General features: G+C 39.5%; 1 protein-coding gene across 1 annotated transcript in view; it reads left to right on the plus strand.

Annotated features, from left to right (window-relative positions):
* The first annotated feature begins 9590 nt into the window (after window positions 1-9590).
* The window catches only part of tfpia (tissue factor pathway inhibitor a), a 77322-nt gene continuing 60192 nt past the window's right edge, over window positions 9591-26720 (plus strand). The window contains exon 1 of the mRNA XM_031296525.2: window positions 9591-9814. Coding sequence (XP_031152385.1) covers window positions 9727-9814 — 88 coding nt within the window. The 5' untranslated portion in view covers window positions 9591-9726. The remainder of the gene's footprint in view (window positions 9815-26720) is intronic.

The following is a 26720-nucleotide window of genomic DNA, read 5'->3' on the forward strand; positions in this document are numbered from 1 at the left end:
TAGGTTAAGGAAAACATTGTGGGTGGGCTTACCTTTCCATGACACACGGGAAGAATGGGACGGTTGGGTTTAGGAAAAGAACGGACAGTTGGGTTTAGGAAAAGAACAACGGGACGGTTGGGTTTAGGAAAAGAAGAACGGGACGGTTGGGTTTAGGAAAAGAAGAATGGGACGGTTGGGTTTAGGAAAAGAAGAACGGGACGGTTGGGTTTAGGAAAAGAAGAATGGGACAGTTGGGTTCAGGAAAACAATAACAGGATGGTTTGTTTAATAAAAGAAGAAAGCGACGGTTGGGTTTAGGAAACGTGACACGTGGGACACGATCCCCGGTCTCCTGGGTGAAAGTCCTGTGTTTGACCCATCCACCACCCCAACCAACCTCCCTACACGGAATTTCGGCCTTTCATACTACTCGCTACCGTAGCTCTCCCCGGTGCGTTCTACAGACGCTTTTTGCGTCACTTCTGATGCTGACAGCCACTGCCCAAACGTCTGTATTTTACGAGTTCGGAGTGAGAACGGGTTGGCTGAGGTAGTGAGGTTGTAATGTCCTCCAGAGAGGGCAGTGGGCAGGCAGTGGTTTTCTCTGCAGTCTTCACCACTCTCTGGAGCGCTTTCTTATCTGCAGCAGAGCAACTAGCATACCACACTGACATGCAGCATGTCAGGAGGCTTTCTGAGGTCACCCGGTAAAAAGCCAGCAGCAGCTTTCTCCCTGTGTTGGGCCTCCTGATCATTTCAGTGTCTGTGGTCTTTCCACGCATGTCCCATTTATACTAAGGGGAGGATCTGTGTTGCATTTCTTTGAGGTTCAGTATCAATTCATTGTTTTTTGTGGTGTTCAGTGACAGGTTATTCACTGAACACAACTCTGACAGTCTCTGTACCTCGTCTCTGTACGCTGACTCATCCCCCCCTGGTGATGAGCCCAGCGACAGTTGTGTCATCGACTCATTTAATGATGGTGTTGGACCAGTGAACTTGCATGCAGTCATAGGTGTATAGGGAGTAGAGGACTGAACTCAGCACACAGTCCTGGGATTCACCAGGATGTCATTTAACTGCACAATTTGAACACATTTTGTGTTAATTGTTACTATTTGTATATGCATATGCCGGCATCGCCGGCGAGGACAAAACTACGTGTTTTAATGTAATATTTAATATCTCCAGATAAATACAGTGTAGAGACTTCCTTTTTTTCTTTAGAAGCAGTGAAATGCACCATTTCAACAGTTGCAGGCCACCCAGAAGCTTTTTTATTAAACCATCATGGAATTACAGTCTCTTTGTAAAATAAATAAATAATTATGAATCCAAAAATCAACTCACGTAATCTCTCCTTTGCTTCGGGACCTTTCAACCCAGGCCCTCGTAGTGTTTTTAGCTTTATAGCTAACAGCTGGAGCTTTACAACAAGGTATTCAGTGCCTTTATAGCCCACGACAGTGACTTTTCAGAGACTTTGCATGAGTAATTCCAGAGCGATAAATCCACGATTGAATGGCTATTTACTGTATTTAGTTACATTTTTGTATCAAAAACAATGTATTTGCGTAAGCCGGTGCCATCTTGGATTGTGACGCCTTGATTGACAGCTGTGTCGACCAATTACATGAAGTAATTTGAGGATTCAGTTTGCTCAGTGAATGGAGAGCCCATACAGGAGGGCCTTATTTACTGTGTCTGTGTGTGTATATTGGAAGTTCCTGGCAGATAGATAAAGAATGAAGCCTGGAGGTTGAAATGAGTTTGATTTGGCCTACTGATGTCTAATAGCAGACAGAAAATGCATTGACTAACGTTTTGGATAAAAGTGTATGGACTTTAATGGGTAAAAATCAAAATAGTTTCATATTCTTTTTGGTTACAGAGTTTATTTTGTTTCCTCTGATTGCCAAGAGTTGGGATAACAATTTTCAAAAGCCAAACGTAGTTTTTATTGTTCCCCGTACAATTTCAATACATTTCTGTAAGATTCCATTTCCATTTAGTCTTTTTTTGTCTATATAACAATGTATACATTCATGTGACATCCCTGCAGCTTACATATCCTGATAGCCCAGGTTCTCCTGAAAGAAATTATGTCTATAACTTGATTGTGCATAACAGGGTTGAGGTTATACAAGCATGATTACATAAGGAGACCAGGTGAACCAATGACTGGAAAAAAATGGCTTAGGGTTAAGCCTAGTTTGTTATACTGTACATACATTTAACCTGCATTAATTCCGTTTTTGGCCACTTGGGGGCAGCACAACAAGCTGTCAACACAACATCGAAATATCAATTTATAAAGTAAATGCCAATTTACACATCCGGCAGACATGGACCGACACTGAGTCATTTCTGAGAAGTGACAAATGTAAGTCCAATATTCACTGTCTTTTTGGCTCTGTTTTTGGTCTCCACCAACTCCTGAGGCAAATATCTGCCTCTAAACTAGTCGCTAACTGTGTCTGGATGCCATTTGGTGCTGAGCCAATATTACACAGTGGGGTTTTTTTTTTTTTGGAGCTTCTTTTTTTTTTTTTTTTTACCATAAAACAACTGTTGCCACCGGTTATAAAATGAACGTTTCAGTGCCAAGCGGGACAAGAACGGGACACAAACCCCGGTCTCTGGAGTTAAAGTCATATGTTGTTTGACCCATCCATCACCCCAACCAACCTCCCTAAGCGGAATTTCGGGCTTTCATATTACTTGCCACCGTTGTAGCTCCTAATTCTACGTCATCATAAAGCGCCGCGGAACTGCTGCTCTGCCCAGTGCGTTCTGTACAAACGCTGAAGGTTGCTTTTTGCGTCATATCTGACTCTGAGAGGCACTGAAATCCCTACTCTGTTTCTACTATACAGCAGGCTGCACCTCAGAATATGACACCTCTATTAACGATGACACACTATTTGTCAAGAAAAGCATTTCTCAGTTAGGCCCATGCAAAATGAAATAGTCATAGTTTACTCAGGGTGGATTGATGAGATTTAACTGACTCACAGTTAATAACATATCCAAGGGACTGCCACAGTCAGTTATCTTAATGACATAAGGGATATAGCATTTTTATCTTTTTATTATTGTATTTCCAAACCTTTATTTGCCAAAAGGAAGGTGGATTGGTCATCTTTGCTCTTTTTCCTCCTCTGTATCACACTACTACAGTTCCACACAGTCACTCCTGGGAGCTGACCGGTATGACCACTTCTTCTGCTGTTGGCTGTTTGCAAGCTCCATGGGAGCAGTTGGGGTTTAGGAGGCTGGCTTGATGGCACCTCAGCGTCCCTTCAGGGAGAGGAAACAAATGTTAACTTTCCCAGCACAGATTTTCCCAGCTGTTCCGGGAAATTGGACCAGGACCCCATGTCTCAGTCTTGTCCAGCTTGTCTTGGCAACTGTGACACTGTCTGAGGACAGCACAACAAGTTTGAGTGTGGGCATCAGTTTTGGAACAATGTCCGTTTGAAATATCTTTCACTTTCTTTGAATATCTTTCACTTTCTTTGAATATCTTACTTTCTTTGAATATCTTTCACTTTCTTTGATCTTTCATTTTCTTGGAATATCTTTTACTTTCTTTGGGTATCTTTCCATTTCTTTGAATATATTTCACTTTCTTTGAATATATTTCACTTTCTTGAATATATTTCACTTTCTTTGATCTTTCACTTTCTTTGAATATATTTCACTTTCTTGAATATCTTTCACTTTCTTTGATCTTTCACTTTCTTTGAATATATTTCACTTTCTTTGAATATCTTTTACTTTCTTTGAATATCTTTTACTTTCTTTGAATATATTTCACTTTCTTTGAATATCTTTCACTTTCTTTGATCTTTCATTTTCTTGGAATATCTTTTACTTTCTTTGGGTATCTTTCCATTTCTTTGAATATATTTCACTTTCTTTGAATATCTTTCACTTTCTTTGAATATCTTTCACTTTCTTTGAATATCTTTCACTTTCTTGAATATATTTCACTTTCTTGAATATATTTCACTTTCTTTGATCTTTCACTTTCTTTGAATATATTTCACTTTCTTGAATATTTTTCACTTTCTTTGATCTTTCACTTTCTTTGAATATCTTTTACTTTCTTTGAATATCTTTTACTTTCTTTGAATATATTTCACTTTCTTTGAATATCTTTCACTTCCTTTGATCTTTCATTTTCTTTGAATATCTTTCACTTTCTTTGAATATCTTTCACTTTCTTTGAATATCTTTCCCTTTCTTTCGGATAAAGAATACAATACATTAAAATCACTACGGAAATTCGATCAATCTTTGACAATTACAACAGTCAGATTTATCTAAAAGCCAAAGACCCTTAATCAAGACTATGAGTACCTTAAGTTACGGACATTGTATTTAACAATATCCAAAGTAGTAGGTGTTACAAATTAATTATTAGCACTGAATCTTTAACCCTTGTGTTGTCCTTCGGGTCCCGGTGACCCGAAGGACAACACAAGGGTTAAAGGTCCAATTGTTATAGTTAGTGAGAGATTGAGGACCCAATTGCAGAGAGATAATGGCAGGCAGGAGATGGTGTGAGCTTCAGGATTTAATAAAACAGAAAACGGCAGTACAGAGACTGGCAAACCACACGAAGAAACTCAGAGAAAAAACCAAAAGCAAAAGCAACAGGAAAAACAGGCTGACGGCAACACGGGCAGGAAACAACAGGAGCAAACTTACAGGGACAGGACACAACGGAATACAAAACGATCTGACACCAGACAAAGGAAACACGGGCTAAATAAACTAGGTATCGAGAAGATGCAAGACAGGTGACACCAGGGCTGGGGAACAGGTGGAGCACATCAGACAATCACACAGGCAGGAAAACGCAAAGTAAAGCAGGACAAGACAAGACAGAAAACAGACTATCAAAATAAAACAGGAAACAGAACTAACAGGGAAACGCACAACCGGGAACAGAAAATATACAAAACAGGAAATCTACAAGACTTGGGGCATAAAAATATACAGAATAAAATATACAACAAAAGAGAACATACACAAATAAACAATACAGACAACAGAAATGAACAAAGGGGTAACAGAAATGTCCCAAACCGTAACACCAATATGTAATATATGTACTGTAATAAATCCAAAAATGACACCAATGCCTCATCAGATATTAAGGAAACATGTTAAGCTGAAATACTATCTTTTCTGACAACAATGCTAATGTCAGTATTTTTTCTTTTTGAAATTTACGTTCCGTGATGGAATTTTTGTTATGTGTTGTTATCAACTGCCCAGTTTGACAGCCAGGCTAGGTTGCCAGATTTACCTGTAGAAACGTAAACACAGCACGCTACAGCTGTAGTACAGCCATGGAAGCAGCACACAAACGAACGGGATCAAGGGAGATGGCTTCTACACAACCTAAAAAACCTCGGCATGTTTCTAAACAGTTGCTTGACCAGAGGCGTAATAAAACACGGGTAAATATTGGAGATGCATTTGAAAGATGGAGAGAGCTTAGAGACCAAAAGGACTTACAGATACCGAGTTGGCTAATTTCCTTCTGAACAGGTAAGCATCTAGCTTCACTTTTAACGTATACCAACGTTAGTAGGGAATTGCATTTTAAGTAATTTAAACATTTGGGTACTCTCGTTAAATTAATATAGAGTAACGTTAATCGGGTTAGTTACTGGCAAAACATTGACACACACAGCCGGTGAAGTTATACCGATTGGTGCTGGCTAACGCCGCCATGCTAACACACGCTAACTGCTAACTTTACCGACCAGAGGAGCGGCCGGGGGGCGGGCTACATCGGTTGACTTTCTCGGCAACAACCACCGTGACAGGTAGCTAGCTATACAGTATGACAAACCGCAAGTTTGACTCTAAATTGACTGAATTTACGAATGCGATTAGTCTTTCGCTAGCGTGACTGCTAAAGTTTAATTTGCATTTTCTAACGTTAGCATTTCCTTGTGAAACGATGTAACGTTAACGTTAGCAAATGTTAACGTAGCTAGTTATCTAGCTAGCTAGAGTAGCTAACGCTAACGTTACACATAACGTGAGGATTTGTGCTGCCTTGTCGAAAAATGTTACCTTATTTTTGTTTGTGTATTACAGTTTGGCAACCCATATATATATGAAGGATAACACCACCATTATCTTTCTCATCACTCACTGAAGTTTTCCTAAACAGAAAAAAAAAACTATTGCCCTGCTCTGCCTCTGATTGGCTAGTACTCGTTGCCATCTGGGTCAGAGCCAATTAGAAGCAGGATGTGGGTGGGAAAAAAATTCTGCTGTCTCCTGTGTGTATGGGGAAAGGGAAGGAACCGAAGGAACAGGTAAGGCAAACTCCTATGTTTAAATAACATAGAAAATATCTGCTTGACAACTTATTATGGAGCTAGGAACAAGCCCAAAAAAACGCGACCCGCGACTACCAATATTTGTAAGCAACTTTACAGAAAAACAAGCCCAAAGTTGCTTATAATAAGCGCACTTGGCAACACTGCCTGATTTTCGAGTCTGGGGAGGAGGGGGCAGAGGGAAACGACTCTCCAGTGTTTTGAAAGTGGACTGCAGTAACAATTTTAATCGCTAGCTGGCAGTATTACATATTGCACCTTTAAGTCGCTGCTGTATCATTATTTCTACTGATTGAATCAGTGGCTTTGGAGCTCCGCTTCCCTATACAGCATGTTCCTGTCTAGAACTTAAGCTTTATTAAACCCTGCAAAAGCTACAGAAAAGTTAATGATTTTTGAGCTTTCAAAATTATTAACAGTGCTTAAATCTGCCTAGTTTCTTTTACTGAACTGAACAAACAAAGTTTGAACCAGCAGAAGACTGAACTTACTACTGTTGAAATGGGAAAGGTATGGAGCCCCCCCGGGGTCAGCTGAGAAAAAAAAACTAAACTGTGCGACAGAATAAAAATCTGTTCCCTCAGTTTCATAAACTGTGAGCACGGATTCATAATCCGTGCCCTCGGTTTTATAAACGTGAGCAAAGTTAGAAAGATATTCACAGATTCCAACTTCCGGGATCAATTACTCTATAGCGAAATGTTATTAAATCACAAACGACGCATCTTTCCTAACGTAGTAAGTTTAACAACGAGCTACAAACTCATTTTCATCAAAACGAGCCGTCCTCCAACCTGGAGAAATAACACTGGTCTCTAGGAGCAGGGGCTTAGGGACCGTCTACAAACTAGGCTACAACACCGAAAAGAGATACAACAAAAATAGTTATTAATTAAATGATTAAATAAGGTAGTGTCTCCAAACTTACCTCAATTATAACCTGTCTCCTGCTAGTTGTACTACAGCACTTACTTTTAAAAAATAAGCATATTCATAATTTTGGTAAACATTTTTTGCCAAATTTTTTTACATATGTCATAATCACAGAGAGTCATGTCTCCAAAACTACTCCGCACATAGAAGGCCCCCTGCTGGTTGTACTACAGCACTTACCTTTCAAAAATAAGCATAATATAATTTTGGGGAATATTTTTTGCCAAAAACATTTAATATTTTAATAATAAAAAAGAGTGGTGTCTCTAAACTTACCTTACAGATAATTAGTCTTCTGCTGGTTTTACTACAGCACTTACTTTTAAAAAATTGGCATATGCATTATTTGGGGGAATATTTTTTGCTATAGAGTAATTGATCCCGGAAGTTGGAATCTGTGAATATCTTTCTAACTTTCTCACGTTTATAAAACCTAGGGCACGGATTATGAAGCCGTACTCACAGTTTATAAAACCGAGGGCACGGATTTTTATTCTGTGCGTACAGTTTAGATTTTTTTCTCAGCTGACCCCAGGGGGGCTCCGTAGAAAGGGCCTTCCCCAAACTGTTGCTATAAAACTTGGAAGCACATATTGTCCAAAATATCATTGTATAGTTTGGCACTTCCATAAAACACAGGGCTTTTAAGTGGAGGAGTAGAGTTTGTGTCCCAAGGAAGTTAAGGGGAAAACACAAGACTTTCACCCAGGAAACGGATGTTGGTGTCCCAGGAATACTACTTAAGGGGTCTGGTGTTTTAATCCAAACCACAAACTTTCTTTTCCAATGTTAACTAATGGTTTTGGTGCCTAACCTTAGCTGTTACCGCCGCATGACGATCATCTTTTGTCGGCTAAAATTAGCCGCTGAAACTACCAGGACCTCACGGTGCTAAATTAAATAAACTGTAAAGGCAGGTTGTCACATGACCGGCCGGCGTTCGCCGAAATATGCTAGTATATAATACGAATTGTTGTGCATAAGTTTTCGTACGATATTATACGAACCTGTTCATGTGAGTCATGTGCCTGACTATTTCGTGGCCAGGACCAGTAACTTCTTGGAGTCTCTGCTGGTTGCCTAGCAACTGTTCCTGGTGACGATCAAGGGGGTAAGCCAGCTTCCACAAAGCGTACCTCCTATGGTGCCATTTTGATGCTACCTAGCACTCACCCGCTGTGAGCATTCCATTGACTGCCATTCATTTTGACATCACTTTGACAGCGAATAACTTTACATCTGAAGCGTTTAAACACTCTATTTGTCCATTGTTTATTTCTAAAGAAACACGACAATGTATAAAAGGCTCCATTACCTTGTACCTCACGTTATGGCTCCGTAGCAGACGTTTTTGTAACAATAGGCTAACGATTGTGTCATAACCACGCAAGTTACTGTCGCATAGTAGAGGAATTACCGTATAGTACAGGAGAAGCTCGCAGGCAGTTTCGACTTACATTAGCTGTTTAAGTTTAATTACTAATGTTAACTTGCATTTTAGTTAGCAATAATTAGCCTGTGTCTATGTTATCTCCTTACATATACCTACGCTCTCCGTCTCTGCAAGATTGGGAATGATTGAGATTTCTCTTGGCACAGCTACCAGAAGACTTAGAACTTTCAGACAGGTTGCTCACGTCACATTTACGTAGTCAAGCTCAGTTGGAGGCTTTAACCTATTTAATTGCCTTTGCTTTCATCTTACGACCAGCCAAGTCCAAGTTTATTGTATGTCCCCAAAATCACAAATTTGGACTTCACAATCTGTAAGGTAGACGACACCGGTCTTTAACACAGTGTAATGAATTCATTCATGTTATGAAAGTATGGGGTACGAAGGAACTGGCAGACTATAATTTCTTGAAGCTCAATTACAGTTAAGTGTCACTAGCAGAGGCCTGGAGGAGCTGAAAAGCTCTCCAAAGGCCATATAACTCAGGTATGGATGTTCTGAATGAAACAGACAGCTGGGTCTGGGCGATGGGCTTCAGAGGAATATTTCTCAGCACTTTTAGAAGAATTGCAGCGGATTAAAGTGTTGTTGAGGGGTTGAAAAGATGCAATGGCTTGCTTCAGTTCCAGAGAGAGAGAGAGAGAGAGAGAGAGAGAGAGAGAGAGAGAGAGAGAGAGAGAGCTAAACAGCAGGATCAAATTTGAAAAATGTTTTAATTCCTTGGTAAACTTCATGAGTCAAAGGGAATGTTTTATTTCCTCAAGTGTCCCTCCAGGAAATTACAGAGAATTTTAATTTCACAGTGCCTGCAGACTGGCATAGCGTTATCAAACGGAAGTACGCACCCACTTACCCACCCACCCACCCACCCACCCACACACACACACACACACACACACACACACACACACACCTTCAGCCCTACAACTTGATGAAGTTTTCCTCCTAACTTTACATTCAGCGCGGACCAGCCCCCTGTTCAGCAGCATGACTCTGTCCAACAAGTGGTGGATTTTGTGCGCTGTTTCTCTCTCCTGTCTCGCCTGTTTTGGGTCCTGCAGAAGACATAGAGAAGGTAAGAGGATTGGAAGTACAAAGTATGTATGTGCAGATTGATATTTGAACTGTGTTCAGCGTGTCCACATCTCGTCTGAGCTTTTGTAGGACAGCGCTAGGAAGTTTTCGTCACGAAGTGGTGCGTAAAGTGGAGTTGAGTGTAAAGTTATTCACACTATTATGTGTCTTGGCTTCACTTTATTCTTGTTTGGACTTGCCTATATTGTAATATATAATATATACATGTAATATTCATTTAATATGTTGCTGTGCCTGTGACGTTTGACTTAAACTAAAGACCTAAGCGTAAAGTTATTTTCAAACGGAATACGTGCGCCTTAAAATGACTCGTTAAACGGTACCAATTGTAAAATAACAAATGGGTTGTGTGTTAGCCTTGCTTAAGGAGTGATCAATCATTATGTGTAATACCCCACACACTATAACACACAATCCATAGCGTAACCAACAGTGGTGGAATGGAACGAAGTACATTTACTCAAGTACTATACCAAATTTGAGGTACTTCACTTGAGTCTTTTTTTCATTCCACTTTCTACTTCTACTCCGCTACATTTCAGAGAGAAATATTGTACTTTTTACTCCACTACATTAATCTGACAGCTTTATTTACTAGTTACTTTACAAATTAAGATTTTTCAAATAAACATGTTGTTAAATTAAACTACCAAAACAAAATACAGGCATAAATGATTAGCTGATTAAACACTTAGTTGATTGACAGAACAGTTTGGATTGTTTTCCAGTTTCTAAAATGAGGATTTTTCTGCATTGAGTACTTTTACTTTAATACTTTAAGTACATTTCCCTGATGACACTTACATACTTTGACTTAACTAACATTTTCACTGCTGAACTTTAACTTGTAACAGAGTATGTTTACAGTGTGGTATTAGTACTTTTACTTAAGTAAAGGATCTGAATACTTCTTCCACCACTGGTAACCGATGCTTAGACTGCAATTCTGCTCCATAGCAACAATACAGTTGACGCACTACTCAGATTGTTTTGTTGTGTTGGAGGAGTTTTAAAGTCCTTCATAGGGAGTGGAGAGATGTAGCGTCAGACAGGGCCAAAGTCCACACCGACAGCAGTTCTCATAGCGGCCGCGACCCGCACCTGAACCGCCTGGCAACTCTCCTCCTGGCTTGCACTGTCATGTCGCAACAGCAGCCTTGCAGGCGGTAATGAGGCTGGTGGGATTAGATGTCAGATACTCAACAAGCTGAGAAAGGTCTGAGTGGAGGCAGGTCTGCTCCAAAGTGGAAGAGAAACTGTAATACTTCTCTGGTACCCTTCCATCCCTGTGAGCAAGTAACTGAGCTCGCTTCACTACTGAAAGCTATGCAGTTGTAGTACAGGCATTTTATGAGAAGAAAGGGGTGAACCTTACACACATTAAAACACAAAATCGTCTTTATTACTCAAGACTCACAGTAAATACTCAAAGTCTTCTTTCTAACATATAAAAGTCCTAAGAGATCCAAGTGGTGGAAGGTATTTTTCGAAGGTTTCTTAACCATACCCTGGTAGCACTCTTTTTGCTTCCTAAAATAATATGTTAATGCAACATCACTACATTAGTGTACTTGTATACAAGGCAACATAAATTGGCACTACTTTATATAAATGTTGGCATTGATTAACAAACATTTAAAGAAAGATATTTACTTAACATAGCACTTTTATTCTAGAAAGGTCAGTCAAAGTGTGGTAGGTCAGCTAAAGGCAGTGGGGAGGTTTGGTGCTGAACATCACTGCATGCCTTCAATGCCAATGTCTGCCTTCTCTTATCTTTCAGTAACATACAGCCGGTTGTATGCATCATTTCCCTGTATAGAAGGAACATTTACAGTCTTATGAGCTGCATTTGCAGCAAAGCATGAAGGCTGAGCATCTTATGGTGAGAAATTGTGTTGTCTTTAGAAATATTTTACAAATACAATCCTTCTTCGTAAAATACTCACACTCTGTCCCCAACGGCAAAGCCTTTTTGCTATTTTTTATAAAAACCCTAAACTATAAAGGTTTGTTAAGAACATAACAATAGCCCTTTGTGCTTAGTTACATTGTGGTCATGTTGGCCAGGGCCGGATTAACTCTCTAGTGGGCCTTGGGGCACCATTGAACTGTGGGCCCCTTTTTATCCCTTCTGGTTCGTTCTTTTATCTTTGCATTGTATACGTATCCTGTTCAATTCAATTCAATTCAATTCAATTTTATTTATAGTATCAAATCATAACAAGAGTTATCTCGAGACACTTTACAGATAGAGTAGGTCTAGACCAAACTCTGTAGTTTACGAAGCCCCAACTATTACAGTGGTTGCCTCAAGAGCAAGCATTAGCAGTAGCTATTGCGACAGTGGCGAGGAAAAACTCCCTTTTTTGTTAGGAAGAAACCTCGGACAGACCCAGACTCTTGGTAGGCGGTGTCTGACGGCACCAGTTGGGGGAGTGGTGAATGGTGGCAATAATAGTCATAATAAAGATAGTGAAACAGTGATCACAATGGTAGTCGTAGTAGTTCATGTCATAGTAGGGTACAGCAGGGCGTTACAGGGTGTAGTGTGGCACAGCAGCCTGGGTGGACGCGGTTGGACGTGGCAGGACGCAGTCAGACACTGCGGGGAATCGCAGAGCGTAGCAGGGTGTAGTAAGTCCATAGCGTCAGCTGCACCCAGGACCCCGGTGTAGGTGCCACCCAATTCCAAGGCGATGTTCTGGGTGAAGAAGAAGCAAAGGGACTCCGGGGAGAAAACTCCCCAGAGCTAGGTTAGTAACAGGCATTTCTGGGACTAAGATGCACACAAAAGGAGACAAGTGAAAAGAGAGAAGAGGGAGCGGCTCATTGTGTCCTTGGAAGGAGCTTCCGACAGCAGTCTAGAGTTATAATAGCATAACTAAGAGAGGCAGGCTAAAGAGAGGGGCCCTGGACTGGGCTCGTACTCTCCCCTGCCGGAACGGGCTTGTACTTCCTGCCTCCCTCTACTCTACTCTACTATGCTGCAACTCCTCACTCCCTAACTATAAGCTTTATCAAAGATGATGGTTTTCAGTTTATTCTTAAATGTGGCGACGGTGTCAGCCCCCCGAACCCAAGTTGGGAGCTGGTTCCACAGGAGAGGAGCCTGATAGCTGAAGGCTCTGGCTCCCATTCTACTTTTAGAGACTCTAGGAACCACAAGTAGCTCTGAGTTCTGGGAGCGCAGTGCTCTAGTGGGACAATAAGGTACTAAGAGCTCTTCTATGTATGATGGTGTTTGACCATTTAGTGCTTTGTAGGTCAGGAGAAGGATTTTAAATTCAATCCTGGATTTTACAGGAAGCCAATGCAGAGAAGCTAATACAGGAGAAATGTGATCTCTTTTGTTAGTTCTTGTCAGAACACGTGCTGCAGCATTCTGGATCAGCTGGAGGGTCTTGAGGGACTTATTTGAGCAGCCTGATAGTAAAGAATTACAGTAGTCCAGCCGGGAAGTAACGAATGCATGGACTAGTTTTTCAGCATCGTTTTGCGAGAGGATGTTCCTGATTTTGGCAATGTTACGAAGATGGAAAAAGGCTGTTCTTGAGGTTTGTTTTAAGTGGGCGTTAAAGGATAGATCCTGGTCAAAAATGATTCCTAGATTTCTGACAGTAGTGCTGGAGGCTGGGGCAATACCATCTAGGGTAGCTATCTCTTTAGATAATGAAGTTCGGTGGTGCTTGGGTCCCAGCACAATAACTTCCGTTTTGTTTGAGTTTAACATCAGAAAATTGTGGGTCATCCAGGATTTTATATCTTTAATGCACGCTTGAAGTTTAGCTAACTGACCGCTTTCGTCGGGCTTAATTGACAGATATAATTGGGTGTCGTCTGCGTAACAGTGAAAGTTAATTGAGTGTTTCCTAATAATATTGCCTAGAGGAAGCATATATAAAGAGAATAGAATTGGTCCAAGCACTGAGCCTTGAGGAACGCCATGGCTAACTTTAGCGTATTTGGATGGTTTATCGTTAATATTAACAAATTGGGATCGCTCAGAAAAATAGGACTTAAACCAGCTTAGTGCGATTCCTTTAATGCCAACTAAATGTTCCAGTCTCTGTAAGAAGATGGTATGGTCAATAGTGTCGAATGCAGCACTAAGATCTAATAAGACAAGTATGGAGACAAGTCCTTTGTCAGCAGCAGTTAGAAGGTCGTTAGTGATTTTCACCAGTGCCGTCTCTGTGCTATGATGCATTCTAAATCCTGACTGAAAGTCTTCAAATAGACTATTTCTATGCAGAAAGTCACACAATTGATTAGCGACTACCTTCTCAAGGATTTTGGAGAGAAACGGGAGGTTAGATATAGGTCTATAGTTGGCTAAGACCTCAGGGTCGAGGGTGGGTTTTTTCAGAATAGGTTTTATCACAGCTACTTTAAAAGACTGCGGTACGTGACCCGTTAATAAGGACATATTGATTGTATCTAGTAATGTGGTAATGACCACGGGTAGTGCTTCTTTAAGTAGCCTCGTTGGAATGGGGTCTAAGAGACAGGTAGTTGGCTTAGCTGAAGAGAACCTTAACATTAATTGTTGGAGGTCTAAAGGATAAAAGCCGTCTAAATAAGTATCAGGTCTTATCGTTCTCTCTAGCCCTCCTGCGCCCAATGGTGAGCCGTTAGAAGCTGTGGGCAGAAGGTGATGAATTTTTTCTCTAATTGTTATAATTTTATCATTAAAAAGGTCATGAAGTCATCACTGCTCAGAGCTATAGGAATAGATGGCTCAACAGAGCTATGACTCTTTGTCAGCCTGGCTACAGTGCTGAAAAGAAACTTTGGGTTGTTCTTATTTTCTTCTATTAGTATTGAGTAGTAGTCTGATCTGGCATTTCTGAGGGCCCTCCTATAATTTTTTAGACTATCTTGCCAATCCACACGAGATTCTTCCAGTTTGGTGGAACGCCATTTACTTTCAAGTTTTCGTGAGATTTGTTTTAATTTGCGAGTTTGGGAGTTATACCAAGGTGCTAGTTTCCTTTCCTTCATCATCTTCTTTTTGATAGGAGCAACAGAGTCTAAAGTAGTCCGTAGGCAGGCCGTAGCAGCGTCTACAAAGTTATCAAGTTGGGAGGGACTAAAGTTAACATAACGGTCCTCTGTTATATTAAGGCATGACATTGAGTTAAGTGCTGTTGGAATATCTTCCTTAAATTTAGCTATAGCACTGTCAGATAAGCATCTAGTGTAGAAACTTTTATTTAATTTCGTATAGTCTGGTAGTAGGAATTCGAAAGTTATTAAAAAATGGTCTGATAATAAAGGATTCTGCGGAAATACTATTAAATCGTCAATTTTGATGCCATATTCTAGCACAAGGTCGAGGGTGTGGTTAAAACAGTGCGTGGCCTTATGCACCCTCTGACTGAAACCAATAGAATCTAGCAGTGAATTGAAAGCAGTACTAAGGCTATTGCTGTCAACGTCCACATGGATATTAAAATCACCTACAATAAGTACTTTGTCTGATTGAAGGACTACGCATGATAAAAACTCTGAGAATTCAGATAAAAACTCAGAATATGGACCTGGTGCTCGGTTAACAACAACGAATATAATTGGCTGTACTGTTTTCCATGTTGGGTGTTGAAGATCTGTTGTGTTAAAGTACCCTTCAGGCACACTGCAGATAACGCATGACAGCTTTGTAATATTTTGTGAAGTCCCAGAAACCAACCACTACTAATGCAATACTATCTACTATACTATTAATCAAAATATCACAAAATAATCGTGATATGCAGTGATATATTCCCGACGCCAACCCATGCAAAGGCTTACATGTGATAAATAGTACTTTAAAGGGATATTTGAGAAAAAGGTTGGAAGCCAATGTAGTGAATGTAAATTTAATGTGATGTGTTAGAAACACTTTGTTCTGGTCAGTAGTTTGGCTGCTGTATTTAAAAAAAATTTGACCTGCTATAGGCATTGCAATAATTGGGGTGGGAGGATATAAAAACATGTATCATTTTCTCTGTTACTTAATAAAAGATTAAATATGATTTTGATGATATTTTCTACAACTACTATGATTTTCTACAATGTTCTTGTTAGTAATTGGCCGTATATAGGCCTGTATGTCTGGCTGATTTATAGTCTAGCTAATAAGCTACAACTAATCAAATTGGTTAGATCTACTGTATCTTAAAGAACTACACAGATTCTTTTTTGATAGTTATGCCCACAGGTCAACTTCCTCAAAATCGCATCATGACAAAATTAGCAACACCTTGATTGTTATTGAATGTTCTGCATAATATATTGTATCTTATTGGAATATATTTAAATTTCAATGTATTTGTGCTTTATTTATTACAGAATTGAATATTGTCATACATTGTGGCCTTTCCTTAAACAAGCATTTAACATATTTTGCATTTAAGAGGCTTCCAGTTTCCTACAAGCCATCAACTGACATTTATTGATGGTTAACATTGCCAAACAACACACATTTAGTGGTTTAACCTTAAAGCACATAAGGACAAATATTCTGAGTGTTTAAATATTCCAAAACACAAATTGAGCCTCCAGGCAGTATTACAAAAAAACACATTACCACTTTGGCAATTATACTTTGCATTTATCAGCGATTTAGGAATACAAGTCATAGGTAAATACAGAGAGGCAATCTGAGCTACTTACAGTGGCCTTCAACAAGGTTTGGTTCATAGATAAATATTAGCTGTCACTATTTGCATATCATGTATGTGCTCTTGAGAGGTGAGACAATAAGGGACTCACTGAGCCCCTTTTGTAACTAAACATCAGTATCATTGGTGCACGCTCTTAGGAGCTTCACTAATCGTCTCACGGAGGAGTAAACATTGTCTCATTAATTTGTGCAGAAATTTAATTAGATGCACAACTTGCTGTTTGAAGTGCATGGTCCTTTTATTAGGGAGCCTCAGGCCATAGACTGAGGAAACGGTGTAACATGTGCCATCTTAATTAGTGTTTGCAATAAGCAATAGACTTCAGAAAAGTGCTAGCCTACAAAAACTATTTTGGGTCCATTAGATGAATACACCTATAACTGGACAGTGTTGACACTTCTCTGCCTTGCCAATGAGGTGTTACCTAATGTTTGCTGCACTTACCAGTATGCAGGCCTTTAGTTTTTTTTTTAATAAAAGAACGTCTGTTTTGTCTCAACATGAATCTCACCTTGAAGCTTTTTTACTGCAGCGAAAGCAGCAGCTCTGTCTGGGGGCGACAACAGCATTATGAGACAGACTATTAATGATTTAAACTGTATAAAATCTTCTCTGAATGATGCACTTCTATTCTCTGTTTGTACTCGCACAATTTTGACACTCCCACCTTCTATTTGGGTGCAGTCTCGACTTGATTTCAGACTTGAAGGCAATAAGCTGAGACTTGACTTGGTGACCCATATATATTGAAATCAGCTCTAATGAATATAGTTATGCCTTTTGGAGTTCTGCCAAACTGTCATGAAGAATTAATAACAGGGGATGCATCTAGCAGGTTGTACACTAATAAAACTCCAAATTCAGATTAGAGAATGGACAGCAATCTACAGTGCACTGTAACATATTACTACCAAAATATAACACTGTAAATACAAAGTTGTTTTAACATAAAAATATGAGAGAGTCTGCTTTTAATTGCACTTGCCCTCTAAACCCTTGAGACATGACTTGGACTTGCTCTCTAAAGACATGACTGGACTTGGCATTTAAAAACCTAAGACATGACTTGGACTTGCCCTCTATAGACCTCAGACATGACTTGGACTTGCTCTCTAAAGACATGACTGGACTTGGCATTTAAAAACCTAAGACATGACTTGGACTTGCCCTCTATAGACCTGAGACATGACTTGGACTTGCTCTCTAAAAACTTGAGACATGATTCAGATCATCGCCTCTAAAGACATGAGGCATGACATGGACCTGCCTTCTAAAGACTTTTGAATTGACTTGGACTTGTTCTTAAAAGACCAAGGACATGACTTGGACTTGCTCTCTAAGTACTTGATACATTACTTAGATTATCGCCTCTAAAGACTTGAGGCATGACTTGGACCTGCCTACTTAATACTTGAGAATTGACTTGGACTTGCTCTCCAAAGAGATGAGACAGACTTGGACTTGCTTTCTAAAGAATCAAAACTTGACTTGGACATGTCCTCTAAAGACTTAAAGCAGCCATATTATGCTCATTTTCAGGTTCATAATTGTATTTTAAGGTTGTACCAGAATAGGTTTACATGGTTTAATTTTCAAAAAACACCATATTTTTATTGTACTGCAGTGCTCTCTCTCACTGCTGCAGATCCTCTTTTCAGCTGGTCTCTGTTTTAGCTACAGAGTGAGATCTCTTTTCTTCTTCTTCTTCTGTACTATCTTTGATTGCACTTGCACATGTGCAGTAGCTCAGATGTAGATCATGTCAGCTAGCTAGCTCCATAGACAGTAAAAGAGGCTGTTTCTACAACTTCGGTCAGTTACAAGGCAGGATTAGCTGGGAGACTTATGACTAAATGAGGGCGCACATGTAAGTAGTTCTTTTGTAGATTATGGGGAACTTGTGTGTATTGTAGCAGTGCTTTGCTATTGAGAACGAGGTAGCATGCTAGCATTAGCATGCTAGCGTTAGCATTAGCATTAGCATGCTAACGCTACGAGCTAATGGTTGTGGTTAGCCTGCTCGTTTCGGCTTGTGACGTCACAAGCCGTGCCGATTTTGAACAGCTCACCCAGAGACTGAAGGCAGGACACATTCAGAAACCGTATCTCACTCTAAACAGCATGGATGGATTTTTTTCAAAGTTTGTATGTGTGTGGAAGCACCAGAGACACAAAATAACTTCTTTCTTCATAATATGGGCACTTTAATTTGGACCTTAAGCTCTACAAACTTGAGACTTGACTTGGACTTGACTTCCAAAGACCTAAAATGTTACTTGGACTTGATCCAAAAGACTTCAAAGAGCTTTTCATTGAATCTCTTAGAGGCTGGAATGTAGTGTGTAGATTTATCTCCGTCATGCACCGAATGGTCCCAGCACGTCTGTTTTTCTCAGATTTTTAAGGAAGACTGCTTTTCTGTGTTGGATGGATGGATAAAATAAAATGGTCAGTAGTGAAAATGACTTGTGTGAGTCACAATAGCACAAAAAAAAATGTAATCTATGCCCATTAACAACGGCTCTCAAAGAGTCTTTCCAGTCTTTGTCAGGTGTTTCTTCAGCTTCCTGACCATTACTGGCATGTACGTTACTGAGAATCTCAGTATGTGACGTTTTGAAAAACATACAGGATTGAATCCAATTGTGCACGTGGCCCAGCATTAACATACATAACTTGCTCCCAACACAATAACAGTAAAGGTAACTTTACTTCTCAGAGACAGGGGGTTGAATTCCACTCTTGGTGACGCCTCCAGCTAGTACACTGGTTGTCTAGTCACCATGCGTTTGTTGTCTCCGTCTTTTCCTCTACCTGTCTCAATAATTACAGTGAGTACACAGTATATATTCCTATGTAGTTGATATAAGGGCTGCACAATATGTCGTGTCTGTATCGTCATCGCAATATCAACTGGCGCAATAATCACCTCGCCAAAGGCTGCAACATAAGACACTTTACAAATAGACAAAATATCAGTAGAAAACTGCATGTCATCAAAACTGTCATAAATCTTTTTAGTGGTGCCTTTTATATTCAATTTGTTCAATAAAAGAATGTTGTAAATAATTTCCTTTCATTTGTTTTAAATTCAACAAGCAACTGTTTGCATTTTGGCGGAATACTGAAACCAGCAGAACTGAGTTCACTATATCTGTTTATTAATTGCAAGTAATATCGTTATCGCAATATTCAACGTCATCGCATATCGCCTATTTTCCTCATATTGTGCAGCCCTAGTTGATATATAAAATGTGCACTGATACTGTATATGAATACTAGGGCTGCAACGATTATTTTTTATTGTTGATTAATCTCGTCGATTTCTTACTTGATTAATAGATTAGTTGTTTGGTCTATAAAAATGATGTCTTGTTTTGTCCACAGCTCAATAATATTCAGTAATGGATGAATAAAGAAACCAGGAAATATTCAAATTTTTAATATTACTTTCAGTCATGAGACTATAAACAAAACGGGATCTTGCGCAAAATAGCACAGACGTAAGAAAATGGCTCTGGTTAAAATAGTTTTTCAACACTGGACGGAAAAGCCTCATCTGGTGTCATATTGAACATGAGTGAATACAGTATAGATCAGTGGCCACATGAGTTTATTTACTAATACTACGTTTGTAGCCTTTGTAGAAATGAAATCTGTGCAGCAAGGGAATTTAGTCTTCCGCGATGAACAGTGAGGAAATCTTCGTTCTGTTGTCAATTGGCTATCACGGTGTATGAGAGGAAAAAGCCATATATGATGGGGGAACGGACTTTGACACAACACCGGAGCTCCGTTATAGCAGACGGGTATAAAATGTTGACATGTGGATGGATTTGTTTTTTGACATCAACATTTCTTTTGTGTATTTCTATGATTTTAAACACAGATGTTGTTCACCACGTAGAATTATCAGGGGGTAAAATAGTGTGCGACCTCTGGGTGCATGGATAGTGAGTTTACTGCGTACTTTCGGATTTGAATGCGACAGAGACCCAGGACGCGTACGTAGCAACATCACTGCATTTAAGAAGCTGGAATCTGAGAATTTTAATTGTTCTTATTTTTTTTTTTTAATTACTCAAACCGATTAATCGATTATCAAAATAGTTGGCACTTAATGTAATAGTTGACAACTAATCGATCAATCTTTGAATCATGAATAAACACCAGAATAAGGATGGCCCACAGCTGAGTTGGAGTCATGAACTCATTGTGACACTCCCATTATGTAATCTGATTGACTGGGAATTTACATGATTTTGTTCGAAAACAAATACAGAGTGACACAGACTGTAGAGTTCAAAAGTTCCTTGCTGAATCATTTGCTGCAGAATATGAAATAACTGGCACCTTGTTGTATAACATGGCAGCAGGAATGCTAGTTCAGAGCGCTAATTGACTGTGTTTTCTGGCAGTGAGTGGGTGTAATGAAACAAAGACAAGAATACAAATGCTGAGTTAATGAACTCAAAGCAATTTTCGGAACAATAAACAATAGACTGTTAACACAACGCACAGCAGATGCTCAACCAAAAGACTTTGCTCCAGGGAAATTTTGTCCAGGGAGTGTCCAACCTTTGAATCACTAGTATCCTACCCCCAGATAAAAGGCTGACTACATCGCAATATGGGGAAGATATGCAGTCCTGTGTGAGAAAATGCCTGTCCTCTCGAAGCTGACACAACAGCAGAGATGACAAATGCACTCGAAGGAGCATGAGCCACAGGTTAATCTGTGTTTCCTGTGCACTGTCGCCTCTAGAAAATGGCAAAGGATACTTCCTCGGCTCTATATTTAGAGAGAAGATACTGTCACCTTGGTCATTTCTCCACTAACTTGACAAGATGGTTACATTTTTTCTTCTGCAGCTACAGCCTCAGAACTGAGGGCAGTTTGAGAGCAGACTCATTCCCAAAACCGACAGGCGAGAAATCTCTCTGCTATCTTATTTGCTTCCTGGCAGGAGAAGATAGTACAGCTCCGGGGCAACAGGCTGATAGTGATATAGGCCTAATAGACCAAACGGATAAAAATTAGTTTTATGATATAATGTTAGTGTTGGAATCATATGGCTGCGCAACAACCAATGGTTGTTATTCATCCGCATGGGAACTGTCAAATAGAAGGGTTCAGCATTTACATTACTAGCTTGCATTAGAAGCTCAAAGGTACACGTCATGTACTCTGTTTTGAAATGTGGGTGTTTTAGTGAGCTGAGGTGTAATTTACAGCTTAAAATGGAAAGTTACACACGGAAGGTTTTTAAACAGACCCATGCAATGTCTCCTGCTCACACATTTAATATTCCCTTACCAAGTATGTCAGGTTGCTCTAAAGTGAGCAGTAAATAGAAAGGTTGGCCAACTGCGAATCATCATTACTAAAGGTGCCAAGGAACATAACATGACGTGCACATAATGTGATATACAGCTCAAGTCATTAATGCATGAATTTAATCAGCAACAATTTTGATAATCGATTATTCATTTAAGTCATCTATCAAGTATAAGTGCTAGAGACTCTCTGGTCCCAGCTTCTCCAATGTGAGGATTTACTTCTTGTCTCTGTTTTAGATGATTGACATTTGACTATGTTTTGGGTTTTTGATTGTTGGTTTGTCGAAACAAGACATTTGAAGACCACCATGGATTCTAGATGGACATTTGTCACTATTTTCTGACATTTTACAGACCCAACTATTTATTGATAAGCTTAATTGATTAAAAAGAAAGAAATACTTTGGAACATCATGTATTGTAGCGCTACAGGCCACGACATCCCCAAAGCAGATTTAAAGCATCAATTATGGGATGACGCAGTGCACCTGGTGGAACTACTTCATTGTGGAACTAGGGGCGCTATATAGTATAGTCCAGACAAACAAAATTCAGACATTTAAATGCATTTTCTACAATCATTTCTAAAATACTGCCCACACACTACACTGGCCATGTTTAGCACTTGTAGAAGACAAACATAGGTTGAAGAAACATAATCATACTCAATTTTTGTCTTTTTACTTTGGACTCTGCTTCTTTTTTGTTTGTGTTTGAGTTGGAAGGATGATGCACTTTGGTATAATAATCTAACCTGACGCGCCAGATGGTTTGTTTGAGAATCCGTCATTGGAAACACTTTGGAAAAAGGCAGGCAGTACTTTATTTGGCAGGTGATTAGATGAACCATCTGTCTATCAAACACTTGCAGAAGCCCGTGGGGAGAAGAGTCAAAAGATCTTTTCCATTGAAAATAGCCTTCAGGACCGTTCTTTGCTCTTCTTTAAATGAAGAAATACTCTCGAGATCTGATATAACGGATTCTGTTGCAGCATCTACACTAGCCTCTTTAGGAGCCACCATTGTTTCGAAAGAACAGAACACAAACGCATTACTTGATGCCTGACTAGATGGACTTTCATTTGGATTTTCATGCGATTCTCGTGTGATCATGACATCACGAGAGTCCAGCTGCCGTGCAAGGTAAATAACAATCCAGTGTTCACACAGATTGGACTGATGAAAGCACTTTAATTAAAAATCAAATTGTTTTAACTCAGATCTGATCTTCCAGATGGACTGGTTTAATTCCAACAAAACTTTCATGGATGATGTTGAATGTTTTAAATGACACTGAATTGACCTGATGCGGACGCTGTAATTGAATACAGATTTCTGTAAAGGAAGACTATTCCACTGGTCTACCTTTGAGAAACGTCAACCACTGTGGTTGTGGTGGTTGGGTAAAAACTGGCTCATGTGTAACTTGTATACTGTCTGGTTTTGGTGTTGTTGCTTAGTACTCAAGGGGATCAGTAAGCCTTTTGTTCAAATGTCCCTTCATTTGTCTGTGTGCACAGTGTGCTGTATGTGGGAGGGCAGTGTTTGGACAGAGGAGTCTGCAGCTGGTGATACATCATTAGTGTCTGCCTGTCACTTTAATCTCTTGAATGTTGACACATAATAGGATAAACTGGGGGTGAATGACACCAACAAGGATACTAATTAGGAATGTAGTCCTGTCCTATTCATGCCCTCATGACTCGCGCTCTTTGGAAAGTTTTTGCAAATGGCCATCTGCAGATGGATAAGGCTACGCTGGGGTTTCCTGTATGAGTCGTACTGACGATAACTGTAAGCTTTGTTTAAGGGACAGGGTTTCAGGAAGTGATGTATCTTACAGGAACTGAACTTGTGGGAGATACCAAGTTATTGTAAGTCACTCAGAAATGAGCAATGTACAGATGATAAAAAATGTAAATGTAAATATAGCTTGAGATATTTAATGGTGTTCGATTGCTAGTGTTATTGTGTAGGGCTGCAGCTATCGATTATTTTAGTAGTTGAGTATTCTACCGATTATTCCATTGATTAATCAAGTAATCGCATGAGACATGCTTTTGCAAATACTGGTTTGCTCGGCTGAACAAAAGGCGGTGCCCTACCCAGCATAAAGGATATATACACCAGGCTAGAGCTGGGCAATATATCGATATTATATCGATGTTTTGATATGAGACTAGATATCGTCTTAGATTTTGGATATCGCCATATCGTAATATGGCACAAGTGTTGTCTTTTCCTGGTTTTAAAGGCTGTATTACAGTAAAGTGATGTCATTTTCTGAACTTACCAGACTGTTGTAACTGTTCTATTATTTGCCTTTACCCACTTAGTCATTATATCCACATTACTGATGATTATTTATCAAAAATCTCATTGTGTAAATATTTTGTGAAAGCACCAATAGTCAACACTACAATATCGTTGCGGTATCGATATCGAGGTATTTGATCAAAAATATCGTGACATTTGATTTTTCTCCATATCGCCCAGCCCTACACCAGGCGCTGCGAAAAAATGGCTAGGAGGATAATTTCAGATCCAAACCACCCGGGTACCAGCCTTTTCTCCCTGTTGAGGTCGGGAAGATGTTACCGGATACAGAGGGCCAGCACTGAGAGGCTCAGGAGGAGCTTCTACCCTCAGGCCATTAGGATCCAAAATGAGGACACTGCCTAGGACTGCAACCCCCTATCATACGCAAATTATATATATAATTTATTACACTGTTTAAAATGCACAAATTCAATTTTAATGAACTGACAGGATTACATTTCACTGGAATTGTATTTTATGATTCCACATGACATTGATTGATTGATTAAATCTCAGTCCCTCCAGGATTTCGTAGCCTTTTTTTGAGATTGTTGCGGCCCAAAATGCCTGATTTCACGGGAGCTTTTGTAAAAAGTTACGATAAAAGTTGCGATGTCTTTTGTCTGTTTGTTGCAATGAAGTTGCGGGAGACAGTGAAAGTTGCAAAAAAAAGTTGCGATTTTTTAAAATTTTTTTATAGTTCTTTAAAAATAAAAAGGAAACTTGTTTTGGGGTGAATAAAATAACTCTGGGCTGAGATTTCCTAGTAACCTTACCAAAAAGGCTCAGGATGCTGCAAATGTTGGTATAATATGAAAATGGCTGGTGGATTTAAGACAAAAAAATAATAATTTATTGAATGAATCAAATCTGCACATATGTGTCAGTGGCTTGTTGATCTTTACATTGTTAGTTAATTTCTTTCTTTTTTCTGACCGACCCTCGTAAACTGAAAATTAACTTAGACAAGCAGTCAAAAAAGTCCCAGTTCACCTTTCTGGGAGGCCCGGACATACTTTCCGAATTCCGTAGACAGTGTTGACTTATACCGGTCTTCCTGCCGCAATGTTTTTTTAAATATGTTTTAATAATAAAATTGTTTCTATCTGTTTAACTGATAGTTTTAATCGATCAAAATGTACTCGGTTAAACAGTTTACTGTTAACATCTCTATCCGCGGGGTAACATGAAACCTGGGGACCCCCTGCCGGACTTGGCGGTTGAGCTTCCATCTCAACTACCAATCATATTGATTTTATGTTAAATGATAACTTTACCTTGTGTCGGGGCCGCTCCCTGGACTAGGTGGTAACGTTGGACTGGATGTTTCAAGCTAAGACGAGCAAAGAAAGCCTGCCTCTCATGATGAGAAGGTGTGCAGAATAATTGTAAGCTTTACACTCAACCATAGCAACTAATGTAAGTGGAGTGTACAAAAGGTTAAAGGAATAAAAGAAAGAGGTGAACTAAGTCTGAACTTGTTGAGGTAGCACTCCAATAAAAGACACGATGAAAGAGTGATCACTTTGTCTTCACTCTGTGCCAGTTCAGACAACGTGGGAGTGATCATGGGTGTCTTGTTTTCAACTGCTCGCTGTTGATCGTCATTGAAGTTGAGATTACTCCACTTTTGCACTCCAGAGCTGCTGAGAATAGGTGTACTTGAGGTTGAATTAATATAATCTTTTAAAGTGAAGATGGAGATATCTGCTGTCAGGGCTGTGTGTGTGTTTGGATCTGCCTTTGTTTACTTTCAGCCCTACAATTTCTTCTCTTGATAAAGCTCAGGTGCAGAGCAGTGTCAGGTTCAATGCATATATGAGATGTGCAAATATGATAACAGCAGGATGTGGGCATATCTGGGTTTCGAAGCAAGTGAAATATTCAAATATCCGAAATAATAGAATGTACACCTGTATCTGTATCACACTGTTTCTTAGATCTCCTACTGTGCTATTATGCCTGCTGTGTTTTTTCATGTCTTTTTAAACAACATGAGACAACAAGCATATTCCACACAATGGTCTGTTGTTTATGTACCTTTTACCCATGTATAGCCATTCACGGTTCCCAGAGGATGTATCCTAATAACTTTGGTGATCCCTTGACTCACTAGGAGGTAGACATGTGTGGCTTGGATTAAAATGTCTCCACAGCTATTAGATGGAATGCCACATTCATGTTCCCCAGGGTCGGGGCTTGAAGGGAGGCACGGGGAAGGCGAAAAATCTCTGCATTTCAATCATTCAGTTCATTTTACTGAAATCATAAGCACCAAAGCATTATTCATAATCTTAGTGCTCATGCTATTGAAAAAAAAAAGAAGAAAAAAAGGACAAAATGATGACGCTTCCCTACCTGTAGGCTGTCCTAAACGATCAATCCCCATCCATTCCTGGCTTAAAAGTATGTTTTACATATATTGTTTTTCAAAGATTACATTTTTTCTGGACCAAAATAACTATTTTGAACCATGTTTGAACTGTTTTGTAGTGTATGTTGTGTTTTAATCACATGCTAATCAAGCACATTTTCAGAAACTAGAAGAATTTCGGT

The sequence above is a fragment of the Sander lucioperca genome, chromosome 8, assembly GCF_008315115.2.
Source record: "Sander lucioperca isolate FBNREF2018 chromosome 8, SLUC_FBN_1.2, whole genome shotgun sequence".
Taxonomy (NCBI): domain Eukaryota; kingdom Metazoa; phylum Chordata; class Actinopteri; order Perciformes; family Percidae; genus Sander; species Sander lucioperca.